General features: G+C 34.9%; 1 protein-coding gene across 1 annotated transcript in view; it reads right to left on the bottom strand.

The window, feature by feature from the left end:
* LOC140144398 (uncharacterized) overlaps nt 1–14,103 on the bottom strand; it is a 40,987-nt gene that overhangs the window by 2,447 nt on the left and 24,437 nt on the right. The window contains exons 11-12 of the mRNA XM_072166210.1: nt 11,435–11,800; nt 1,845–2,015 (exon numbers count right to left, since the gene is read on the bottom strand). Coding sequence (XP_072022311.1) covers nt 1,845–2,015; nt 11,435–11,800 — 537 coding nt within the window. The remainder of the gene's footprint in view (nt 1–1,844; nt 2,016–11,434; nt 11,801–14,103) is intronic.

Raw genomic sequence — 14,103 nt, 5'->3', positions numbered from 1 at the left:
TCACAGCTGTTTGGTATTCGAATATAGGGTGTCCCAAAGTACGTTAGATTTTTTTACAATTCAACATATTTTGAACCTAAACATTTTCCCCCTAACCCATACAGAAAAAATATGTCCATATTTAGATTCCTCGTCAAATTTCCCTTCAGAAAATCTATACTTTGACTATGATAGGATAAGTAATTAAAATTGTACAGTAACTATTAGATTTTGAGGACATCTGCATTACTTACTACAGTGTTTAATATGACAACGGGTAGTTTTGTATGGAAAAGTTTGTATTTGCTAGACTAAACCAACCATATTAAATACAATTAGTAGAATTGTTTAGCTGTAAGGCCATGAGTCTTTTAGATGCTAAATAGAGTCCAAATCCAATTTACAGCCTTTACAGAAGCAGATTATGCACTAAAAATTACCAATCAAATAGAGTGTGTGTACCACATCCCCCACCACCGCCACCCTGAATTCTATGAAGCACAGTGTCAGTATTACAAAGGCTGAAGAATTTCTTTTTACAGTGTTGAAAGTGCATTTTATTTAGCAATAAAATGAGACCACAAGCATGACAATAACTTCTTGTTTGACAGAGATATCATCATTTGTTTTGAGTCGACTTTGGCAAAATGTAACGTCACCACATTTTTTTGGTGGCGAGCTCAAGACACACGACCACAATACAAATCAGCACCAATTATTTACTAACTTTTTCCTTTTTGTAAGAAGCTGCATTTGATGCTGAACATATAATAAAGCCTTAATGTGAAGAACAAGAGAAATTAACTACTAATTAAAAGCAACGTGTAAAGCTCTTAATAAATTAGATCCTAGTGGTGAAATTGCAATTTTTGAAAAGAATGGTTATCATTATAACTCATACAAAGATTCTTGTCATTTGATTGTCCAAGCACACTGCTTTTATTTGCTCTTTTTAACATCAAAACAGACTACTACATTGTGCACAAGTGTAAACGTCTATGTTCCATTGGACTCACACACAGCTACCATGACAACGCTGGCAAACGGAGCATATAGTGCACACAGAGACTACCTCGACTCACCAACAGTGGCGTGGCATGCCAAATACCCCCAATCGAACTCTCGCACCCATACAGTAAAAAGCCCAAATTAAGAAAAATTTCCACTTTCTTCGGCAGTTGGTTGAGCACAATTTGTTGATTTTCCCCCTGAAATTCACCCGCCCCCTGCAAAAAAATTCCTGGCACCGCCACTGCTCGCCAGTTAAAACCTCGTCACATGGCATGAAATAGTTTAACCATTCTTAAGTTGAAAGTTTGTTCCCATGGCAGCAGGAAATATTCCCGGACACTAGCATGACTAGTGGTACCATTTCCCGCTGTCATGGAAACAACATAATTGTCTAGCTGTACGCACTGCTTTAAGCAGAGATGACTCGTGCCATAGACACGCCAACTCTGTTGTGGCCTGTGAGTGATATTTCCGAAAATAGTGCTTTGTTGTGTTAATATTTGGTCAAAGAATCTATGTATGAGGTATATTGAGATTTTCAGATCACTCCAAGCAATGGTTTTGACCAGTCACCTCTTGAGAATTCAATATTTGTATTATAGCTCAGAGTAAAGTAACTGCATTTTCTTTGCATGGTACTCATGGCAATAAAAGTTGCTTAACAATCGTCCTCACAAATGGCATTATGCAAGATGGTAACAATAAGTTCTTTTTATTGAGTTTAATACTGTTATCTTGATAGATGAAGCTGCATGGCGTAATTGGCATTTCAACCTTATAGGTGAAGTCTAGTAATTATTGTTATTTTCTTTATTTTAATTTGTTTTACTTTATTATATCATGAATAAACATACCTGTCGCAGTATGCCATGGGAATTTTCCCTCAAGCATATCCTGTAAAACACACACTTGGGCTGCATTTCTTGACAGCTTCTGCACTGCCTCATACTCTTTTATGAGCCTTTCAAGATTGTTTTTTTCAGATGCATTTTTAGTTCTCAGCCGAGCTTTTTGTTTACAGGAATCTATAGTAGAGAAGACAAAATCAAGAAATAAGAGGGTCAGACATTTTGTACTCAGAAGATGAATAAAGCAACAAGGTACTGGAATCTTAATGAGAAAATTTAGAAGTAAGCACATGGCTTCAAATGGCTTGGTTATCTAAAAAACAAGCTGACATTCAAGTTGAAAGTAAATAAGGGGTCTTTGCCGATCAATCATGGATGAAGTGCCCTCTCAAGAATACTAGTATGTGCTCTGTAGCTAGACATTGGTTCTCGGCTAGCTGAGCTCTTTCTATACAGGTATCTAGGGTAGAGAAGACAAAATCAAGAAATAAGAAATAACAAAGTCAAGATATAAGAGGGTCAGTCGCGGAAGTATTGTGGCCTAATGGTTAGGGTGCAACCTTCATAATTGAAAGGTTGCTGGTTCAAGCCCCACTTGTCAGGTTGAGGCCTTGAGCAAGACAGTATACCCAGCAAACACAAAACGTTTTCGACATCATTCGCAAAAGGTTATAAAAGGTTGTCAGAAAACGTTTAAATGTCGGGTTATATAAAGGGTATATTAAGAGTATAATTAAACGTTTTCATAACATTAAAAAACATTTTTTGATAATCTAGTGCTCAGGAAACAAAAATGTTTTACAGAAGACGTTTAAATGTCGGGTTATATAAAGGGTATAAAACGTTTTAATAACATTCCAAAAACAAACTTGAAAACTTGATACAAAACATTCTAAACAAAATGTTATTTTGGGGTTGAAAAAATATTTTGCGAAAAATGTTTGCCCAAAATATTTTCAATAACGTTTTAAAAACGTTTTCATGACCTTTATATAACCCGACATTTAAATGTTATTAAAAGGTTTTGAAAAAACATTTTAAGAACATTTCTGTGTTTGCTGGGTTCAAACATTTTAACATAATGTTATTTAAGTATTAACACAATATTTGGCAAAAAATGTTTGCAAAAATAGTTTACAATTTTTTGAAAACATTTAAAAATATTGTTGTAGTGTGTTTTTATACAAAACGTTTTAAAACGTTATCATGACCTTTATATAACCCGACATTTTAATGTTATTAAAACGTTTTTACCTAAACCAAAAGCCAAAATATAACTTATTTAAAACGTTTTTAAAACGTTAACGTTTTTGTGTTTGCTGGGTAATTCCCAATTTAGTTGGACCTAGCGTGCATGCTCGGAAATATAGTTCTAATAAACGTTTTTAGATCAGAAAACATGCATAGAAAAAGATATAAGCTATGTTAGCAAATTCAAAAAGTGTCCCTAGGGTCAAATTTCAAACAACAATGTTGAAATTTCAAAATTCCTCAGATTTGGTCAAAGTATTAACTCTGGTCATAACGATTCAGAAAAAATATAATTTGACCTATCTGCGGCTTGCCGTTCTTGGGGTGGGGGTCAGTTTTTTTTGCCACATACACAGGGGTCAAAACCTAAGTAGAAGTGGTCCAGTTTCAATAAAAATAGTCTCAAATTGTGTGTCATGTAAAATGATCTCAAATATGGAATAGTTTGCACTGTCTTGAATGTTTTTTTATTGTCAAAATCCAACAATACAGGTCAACTCTCGTTAAATCCTATAGGGCCTTTTGACCATGACCTATGTTATGATGTGTCCTAGGTAGTGAAGCATCCTATCGAAGGTGTCCTTATTTGAGTTCATTTTACATGACAAACAATTTGAGACCATTTTCATTGAAATCAGAGCACTTTTAGTATTTGACCCCTATGTGGCCAAAAATGCCCCCACCCCACACCCATTTTGACCTTTCTGAACTCAAGAATGGTTGCAGATGGGTCAAGCTATACTTTTTTCTGAATCGTTATCTGAACAATTTGAAATTTCAAAATTAATGTCCATCAACTTTCAGTCCGATCAGGCAATTAAAAAATTTGATACACTTGACAGTTTGGTTGGCATTAGTATGTTAGAAGTAAAGATAACCATTAACATTTTTTAGGGTTAACATTGTTTGACACCACCCACTGCAACTCACTCACACAACAGACTGCTAAGTGGTCCTCTCAGCATGTTGGTGGCCCACACCAAGAACATTTATAAAATGAAACCAGTTTTTGCCTATTGTTTTCAATGCAATAAATGTGAACTTTTGGAACTTGTGTTTATAGTGTCATTATGGTCCACTTTTTGTGACACTTTTAATGATGCAAGGATTGCAAAATATTACCATGGTCAGCTATAATTAAAGACAGAGATAAAAAGAATTTATCACGTCTGACGTCATCTGTCAATCAAATTCGAGCATGGTTTGTTTACATAAATTGCTGAACGCGGCGGTATAACAGGGCGCCTTATTGTTAATTTTGCACCTTTAAACATGCAAACCATCTCAAAAGTTAGGACTTTATAGTGGGAAACTTTCTTTCGCAAAGGCACCATGTCAACAATGCCTAGGAAATCTGATTTTTGCCTTGTAAAAGTACGTAATTTTTCGCCATCTGCTCCTATTCCCTTTCTCCTATTAGCACCAGATAGACCGGTCTTTCTTTTACACGCTATTAAGGCCAGAGTAAGGGGAGACACATTCGTCCACACCCGAATTTGAGATTTCTTGATATTTATCAACACTAAGATGTATTCTTTCACTTGAAACTGATAAAAATACAACTTCCTAATATTTACTTGTATTATTGCTTGATTTATTTCACTCTTTTCAACTTTAAAAAGTCACATGGCTTAAGACAGCTTAGTAAATTGGCGGGAAATAATGAGTCGGCAATGCGCGTGATGCGAAATATTGTGATTGCGTATGCTGATTCAAGCGTCAAGCGTGACACGGCGTAACTCTGGCAGTATGTCCAAGCATAATCAAGGCGCATTCGGTATGTTGTTAATGCCAGCAAATGTGATGCAAATAAAACAAAAATTTGCAGTGAAAAAGCCACTTAGATTTTTTATTTTGGATTTAGGCGCACTTAAAGCAGACATTATAGATTCATTGGTGCAAAAAGATGCATATTTAGACCATGCACCAGATACAGCTTTTACAAGCGTGAAAGTCTTGCTGTTTTAAAATATAAGGACGTTTTGTGCATAATTTTGACATTTTTTTACTAAAACATCGATTTCTCAGAGTTCATTTTTAACAATATTGTACGATTTTTGTGACAAGATAACTCAAAAAATATGCAAGCAAAACGTAAACCTTTTGCACTATCGTTTAGAGCACATCAAAGTCTAGGGAAGGTTTTCTCATTTTTTCAAAATATTTGTTTTGAACAAAAATATACACCATTATGTGCAATTTTTAGCTTAATAGAGTGACAAAATTGCTTTTTTCACATGTTTTTTGCAATATTTCGAAAAATAAGACGAATTAAAAAAAAATAAAAAAACCTTCCCTAAGTTCATGTCTCTTCTCCATGAAAAACTAACTAAATTTTTTTACTCCGAAACGGATTTTTTTTAAGTTGTCACAAAAAAATTGACAGTGACATCAGACGCGATAAATTCTTTTTATCTCAGTCTTTAATTATAGTGCCAGCATTATTTATATTTCCAATTCCATGTTATAAAATATTGGCCAAGATATAAGATGCATTTTAGTCATACTGATACAATATTTTTATACAGATTCAAACTTACAGGCATATTCAACGATTGGCTCATTCGGAAAATCATAACAAATCATCAAAAAAATAAAAAATTGCACTTTTTATTAACATGGATCACATGACGACATTAAAAGCATTGATTAAAATATTAACATGGACACATAACGAATTTGGACAGGTTAGAATTTCCATAACCATAGATAGGCATAACAAAACGTACTGGGTTGAAGACTACTGACCCGACCCTGCTCAGGTCAGAGGCTATACTTTCTTGTTCAGTGTTTACTACTGTTTTATTGTACTTTCTTGTGTCACCTTAATGTTAGTTTATCTGCTACATGTAAGGTTCCAATGTATCAAGGATAATGCATTATTATTATTATTAAAGTTGTTCAAGTTAGAAGTGTGTATTTTTGTTTAACATAACCCTGGATTTCCTAAACATACGTTCAGGCTACACAATAAAACAGAGTAGCCAATGCATACATATTTGAAATATTGTTTCTAGGCATTGCAATGTACAATGTTGAAAGGCCTATTCGGTGATCCCTGTGAAGGTGTAAAAAATTAAATCCGAGTGAAGGCATAAGTCATTAAAATTATCAATAGGTATTTTTGCTATGAAAAATTAGGCCTATTTGGCAAAGACAACAAAAACATCAATATTAAGTCCCATTCAAATACATATAGTTAATATCTCTAAATTAAAAGGGCATTCATTCATTCATTCATCTTTATTTCATTCAAATATCTATTACACTAATAATGCCAGATCTGTAATGTATTGGGTAACTCCGTCTCCCCTGGCAGCTTGCCAACGCTTCCAAGTACAGCCTGCATGTTACTGCATCTATATATAAGAAGTTTTAAACTGGACAGAAGTTACCATGGTTACTCAGGGCCGTTCCTAGGGATTTTGCCGCCTTAGGCAAAGACTCTCCCTGCCGCCCCACCAAAGCATGCTAAAAGTGTTAATGGTTACACCCTTTAAAACTCATCAGTTTTGACCTATTTGTATTTGTCTCTGCCCTGTTTCTTTTCTTTTCCCTTTAAAATTCCTACTCCGCCCTGTTTTCTGTTTCTCTTTTCGCCCCCTTTTTATTTTTCCTCCCATTTCCACCTGCATTTTTTCTTCCCTTTTCTTTCTCCATTCTTGTTTTTTTCTTTTTTCGCCCATTTTTGCGCCCCTCTACGTTTGCCGCCCTAGGCGACCGCCTTACCTGGCCTAATGGTCGGAACAGCCCTGTGGTTACTACATGTACATAAACATGTAGGCAGTTTAACCCGGTATCAGTTGTCAGTAGGGGTTGCACTATTGCACAAGTGGCTGAAGCAAAAAAATAGGCAGTTAAACAGGTATCAAATGTCATTTAGGGCTTGCAATAATATTGTATCTGCATTAATTGCACAAAGAGTGCCAACTGCATTGAAGTTGAAGCTGCTATAAATAGCTCTTACTTAATCAACTAGAACATGTTGAAGTTATAGTTGCAGCAGCAGCAAGAAATGTTGTCGTTCCATATTTGAATAAGGGGCTGTGCAATATTTATGAGCCCTGGGGAGAGTAAAATGGGGGGCAGAAATTTTTGGTGAGCTGAGAGGGGGCAAGCAATTTTTGGCAAGCAGAGAAGGGGGCAAGTGATGTTTGGCACACTTTCTATGGGCACCTTTTTATATAAAACGCTCTAAAAAGGCTTAGGAAAACCTTACGGAAACGCTTAAATATGCATATTTTCCTCGGATGGCCTGTATTAAGAACCCCTGTTCTAACAAAAAAAGTTTCAAAATAGCAACAACAAAATATACCCCAAAATGCCAATACACAGCCCACCCCCTCATTTACCCTAACAAAAACCAAAAAAGGCTGTTTTGTGATCAAGAATTTGCTAAAAATTACAGTGATAAATTCCATACTACATTAACTTTATTACAGATAATACGATACACAATTAAATTACTTTAAGCCGTACAATGAAATTAGATAAAATACTAAATGTAATTAAAAATAATATTAACTTTCACTTTGGTTTTGAAATGCTTGATCGTCTTTATAGTCTTATGTTTCTCAAGTGAATTCCACTTACTAGTAATTGGGCCCGCTGTTTTAAGGTTTTATGAACAAAGTTTGTTTTAGATTTAGGAACCTGGTAATCTTCATTATTTCTCGTGTGGTACCTGTGCAGAGTACTCTGCCTTACAAAATACTTTTGAAATGCTTCTGGGAGTTGATTGGTAAAATGTTTTATTGGAATTAAATGTCAGGATTGCAAATCTGTAAATTTGGAATGGATATACAGGGTGTGCCAAAAACATACAGGATGATTCCAATGCAAAATACATAAAAATATCATTTCTTTACCACTATTATTTCTACAAACTATAATGAGTTGGAAATGAACTTGATATTTCCAAATTCCAATGTACATAACTTGTGCCTTCACTCTAAGCCAATTGTGTTATACAGATTGTGAAAAAAGTAGCATTATAAAATGTTTAATTTAATGTAAAACTTCACTTAGCTAAAACCGGTATTACATTTGTACACAAATGTACTTCAAATTTGGAAAATATAATCAAAATACTAGAAATCACTATAACATCACATTTAAATATCTAATTCTCATTATAGGGTGTTCCTAAAACCATTGTACAGTGAATAATTTGTAAGAATGGTACATGTAGGCATACATGTTGCCTGCACAACCTTGATTTCTGATGTAATGCAAATTGTAATGTACATGTACTATAGTTATGTTAGAAAATACAGAAGTGAAATTCATACTAATCAGGTAGAACATATCAATAACAATTTTAAAGTCAACAACAGCAATGTAAATATACAGGGTGTAACATTTACAACACAATTTGGTGGTGCTTATTTTCATGTCCCAAACACAATATATTACATCTCCTAATTATAAAACAAATCAGGCCTATTTAAATTATAGGCCTAATAGATAACCAATTTTAAAAATCTGTCGAGTATGAAAACCTGTATTGCTGCTTCCTGAATCCCCAAACTTTATTCGCATAACCGGAAGAATTCACTCTTATGTTTAAAGTTTGAAATTGTATAATTAAAATAGTAAATAACTGATTTTATTATGTACTTTGAACATAAAACTAAAACAATGTTGCATTGAATCCTACATTTCTAAGAGTTTTGCTCTTTTCATTCCTTTTGTTTTCATGCACACAAAATCTAAAGCCCATTGCATGACACACATATTCCACTGCATTAATTATAAGCTTGTTAATCCTTAATTACTAAAGTTTAGAATGATGAACTATTTGGCAATTATAGTCAGAAAGTTTAAAAAATAAAATTAACACTTTGCAAGTGCATTTTTACTTCTACTAGGCACCAAAGTGCATAAATATTATTAATGCACACCAACTTCTCATTGCTATTCCGTTACCAGCTCCTCCGCTACCGGCACCACCCCTGACTAAATTACCCCTGACTAATTAACGTAATTAAGCTGATATAGCTGATTAATACATTTGTTCAATTGTATCATGATGCAGTCATGTCTACAGTAGAATTCATCTCGACCTTTGCAGGACTTAAACCCCATTAAAAGCTATTAAACCAAGATAACACTCATTGAAACAGCTCAACTGATTAAATCGGATCTTCTCTGGTTGTGCACATGTGTCTGTTTTACATGTGCGACATCGCAATAAAGCTGGTATTATAGCTTCAGTTGGGTAACCGATTATAAAGGAAACGGAAGGAAACAATGGTATGTGGGCCTTTGTTCACGAAATGAGACAATGGCCTGCTTTTTGTTAACCAGCATTCTTGAAAATGAGCAACATAATGATTGTTGACTTAACACGGTTTGGAAATAATTTCTTCATATTTTTGGTGTTATCTGTCGTTTACATATCCTTCCTAAAACACAAAAGTGCGACCCTCTCCAAACACCTAAATTAGCTAAAAATTTAGGACATGTTACAAAACTATATTTTCTAGAATTTCAGTAGAATACTTTAAATGTAGCCTGTACCGTTTTTGTGTGGCATCCTTCAGAACGGAGCGGTCCGTTACCAATATAGCTCAATATTTTCGGTCAAATCTCCATTCAATTAACACGGGAGTTGGCTAGCTATGAGCTAGCTATGCTTTGCCCTCACTCATATTCTACTGAAAGTGCGACCCCTTCTGAACATCTAACCTAGCTGTAATTTTAGGTCATGTTAGAGAAATATATTTGCTAGAAGTTTGGAGAATACTTTAAATATTGGCTGGTTATTTTTCACACAGTGATGTTAACTAGTCAAGTGCCCATTCTTCCAACATACATCATTTGTAGAAGTCACGCGTCAATGGTGAGAGCACTGTGTATTGTGTATCGGACAGTAACTGCAGTATGTTTGTTATTAATTCATTAGATTAATAATTTCCCCTCATATAATAAAACCAAAACCATTTGTTCATGATGGATATTAGCAAAAATATATATAGGAATATGAAGACAAAATGATTAAGCAAAATGTGACAGCACCACCTTTTTTGGATGCCCACCTCAAAAAACATGACCAATTGCCAATGACCATCGTTTTCATTTGGTATTTAATTTTGCTAATCCAACAATTCATATTAACATATTAAACTGTAAAATTTGCGGGTATTTAATTTATAGGATTAAGGCTTATTGCGAAACTAAATTCCTAGCAACTGAAGTGGTCTTACAGTACATAAAAGTATATATTTTCAGAAAAGTGCAAGGAATCCACCAAGCACAGCAGATTTGAGAATTAAGCACCAATTTGATTTTCCATATTAATTTTCTTCGTACACCATAACTTGACATTAAATTCCAAATCAACAAAAACTGCAGATTCTTGTCATAAAGACAAAAAACAAGTTACTAGTTTCACAAATATTCGAATTTTTTCAAAATGTTCAATTTTTGACTTTTTTAATGTTAAGGTTTTAAGAGCCTATTTCAAGAATTTTAGAAATAAGTAACTAGTTTTGTGTTTTTAGAACACATATAGGCAGTTTTCATCGATTTGGAGAAAGTTGTTATGGTGGGCAAAAGAAAAACTATTGCCATACAAAATCAAACTTGGTGCTTTTCTAAAATAAAAAAAACTGCTCATTTTGTCAGAAATCTGCTGTTCTACATGTAGCTTGCATACTCTAGAGCTCTTGCAGTTGCAATGTACATTATGTGATGATGGGTCAGAGCATTCTAAAGAATATACAAAAATAATGCGGCCGTTATAAATACACATAGTTTGAAAACTATTTAAATCGCATTCACAACTTTTTAACATAGAAAGAAGGATGGTTTATTTACGTGCATTTTAATATCCTATTTGTCCGATGTCATACAATATCAACAATACAGCAGCATTTTTAAAGAAAAACAAACCAGAATTTCAAAGTTGCAGATATTTGTATTGATTTGAATTCAGCACAAATATAATGGCATGTTTTGCATGCAACGATGCCTGCGTAATATACCATTGATCACTGTTAACAGCAACTTTCCTTGAAAGCACTACTGTGTCATTAATACTGAACAACATTGGGAGAATATGGTATCAATAAACCACCATTTTTTCTATATACTAGTAATATTAAAAATTTTGAGTACAATTAATAGTTTTGAAGCTATTATGAATATTTATAACAGCTGCATTCCTTTTTGTGCAGATTTTATTTAATCAGAACATGGTCATTGTGGTTATTGGGTACTTGTGGCACTGAAAGCTAACATTACCCAAACAGTTAATCATGAGATAAGCAAAATAATGTTTCCAAAATATAGCATTATTGATTATGTGGATAAAAAAATCTTGAATCTGAAATTCATCATACCTGACATGCGATTAATGACTTCTTTCCTTTGGGCGATGCCAACTACAATCAATTCAATGGCTGCCTTGAGTTCTTGAAGCTTTTTGTTGGTAGCAGCATTGAGACTTTCACTGTACAATTCTGCATCATCATCCAAACCAGTTTCTCTTTTGAGTTTGGTAGTGAGTTCTAGTAGTCTAGTTTCCTTGTCTTTACTCTGATTGCACAGTTTAACAGCCTGAAGGTACAGTTCCTCATTGCCCAGCAAAATGCTCTTCTCTGTGGTACTCTCTCCTGAAAAACTAGCAAGCCCTTTCACCTCTTTCGCCTGTTGAGCCAGTTGGAAATATTCTACCAGTTCACTTGACTCCAGTGCATTTTTGTCACCTGCATGAAAATAATTCAAAATCTAGAATAATATCCCACACATTCTACATGGGGTGTTTGGTGTAAAATAACTCTGGAATATCTATACACCACAATTTACCAAATATCGTGTACCGTTTCCTATGGTCAGTCATCTTAGACTATTTAATAAAAAGCACTTAACTTAATCCAATGTGACCCATCATGTTTTCATGAACAGAATTTTGGAAGTCTTTACAGACGGGAAAAAGGTTAATAATACTATAAAGTCGCAATAAGAGTGACAAATTTGCTTGAAAATCTGGACATGCATCCACATTTCCAATTGAAATACAGAAGAAGACCATCTGCTATGCCAAAGGTCACTTTTTTAGACTTCCTGTATACACGCTATAATTGCAGCACTCCTTGGGCATTAAATGAAGTGCCTTTAAATAGCCAAACTTGTTAAGATGATGGATGGTAATAATGACAGGGTTACTACAGTTTTTCAGGCTAAAAGTGTGGTAGCCACCATGCCAAGGTAGCAGTGAAAGCCTGCAAGGCAAGTTTTTTTACCACGATCCTGGCATTCCCTGAATAATACCAAACCAGTCCACAATTTTGAACGATCCCAAATCCAGGACCAACCTATCCAAACTTTTGTTAGTCTCATCCCGATCCATGCTAGCTTTTTTCCAGATCCAATCCCCTTTTAGGGGCTGTGCAATAATAATGTGGAGGATCAATTAAAAAAAAATCTTAATGCCCCCCGTATTTACAATTTCTTTTTGGATCCCAATAAGCAAACCTTAATGGCCTAGATACATCTTGCGAGCGTAGCGAGCATTAAAATTTGCATATTTAAGCTTTTCAGTACTGTTTCCCCCAAGCCTTTTAAAAGTGTTTTATTTAAAAGGTGCCCCTAGAATGAGTGGCAAAAATCGCTTGACCTCCCCCCCCTTGGCTTGCCAAAATTGCACCCCACCCCCATTCAGCTTGACAAATATTTCTTTCTACAAATGTTACCCAGGGGCGTAGCAAGTGGGAGGACAGGGTGGACGAAGTCCATGGGCCCCGAGCAAACTGAGCGAAAATGATATAAAAGGGAAAAAGGTAAGAACGAAAGAAAGAAAACAAGTCCTGGTAGCGTGGGGCCCTGGCTTAATTGTTATACTTGGCTTCAGGTTCAGATGTTAATGATACAGAGCTTTGATGACTGAAATTATGACACTTGCCATACTTTAAACATGTAGCTCTAATTAAGTGCAGTGTACGTGTTGTCAATTATATTGACTACTAAATTACGAAACTAAACATTAAAACATTTTTTAAGTAACAAAAAAAGCAAACATGCTTTATAATTGCTTTAGAAATAGGCGTAAATCCCGGGGAGATGGATAAATCCCCAAATATTTTAATAAATGTTGACGCCTGGTTGTTCCACTATTTAGTTATGTACGTGATCCACCAGTGAAGCTCCTCAGTATTGCACCATATTTCACCATTTAAGCTTCAATATGGCGAACATTTTTGCGCGCGTTTGTAACATAAACTTATTCCGGCACCAAAAGGTGCTATATTCAATATACTTCAAGAATTTTTGTCCAACCCCATCTCCATATCAAAAAGAAATCTATGCCACTGGATTCAGACACGTTTGAGGAATAAATCTTGTGTGATGGTATTATTTACTTCAAAAAATATTCATAGCAATCAGACCTTCTTTGAATTGAATGCGGAGAGAATGAGAGATGGATGTAGGACTATATGGGTTAGGGACATGGCTGATAAAGTAAGTGTTAAAAGGGCCCCGCATTGCTCCTTGTCCATGCCCCCCCAATGCTCTTGCTATGCCCCTGATTTTACTCTCCCACCAGAGCTCATAATTATTGCACAGCCCTATAATTGAAAACTTAGAATAATGACCAAACTGCATCCAAATGTCATAGACAAGAAAGTAATACAGTACTTTGTGCACTGAGAATTATTGCATATTTTTGAGGGCCGATCGTTTGAACGCCATTGCCTAACAAATAACACACATTTGTGGCTATTATGGAAATGTATTAGGGTTAATTATCACCTGTACGTTAATACGACAGATGTCAAGACTGTATGCAATAACAGATGCAGGATAGGGGTAGCAATTTCCTGCATGCGCAACATGGAATGATTGGTCCCCATTAACAGGTGATGCTGGACATTGCCTGTTGGCGGTTGGTCTGCATATTTTCGTAATTATGTATAATGTACACAGAGTTTGCATTAAGACTTTTCAGACCTGCCACAGGAAACTTTATTAATTCAATTTTTTTTGCCTAAGATGTAATGTATTATTTTTA

Source organism: Amphiura filiformis, unplaced genomic scaffold (genome assembly GCF_039555335.1).
Source record: "Amphiura filiformis unplaced genomic scaffold, Afil_fr2py scaffold_52, whole genome shotgun sequence".
Taxonomy (NCBI): domain Eukaryota; kingdom Metazoa; phylum Echinodermata; class Ophiuroidea; order Amphilepidida; family Amphiuridae; genus Amphiura; species Amphiura filiformis.
This window is presented reverse-complemented; position numbering and strand designations above follow the sequence as displayed.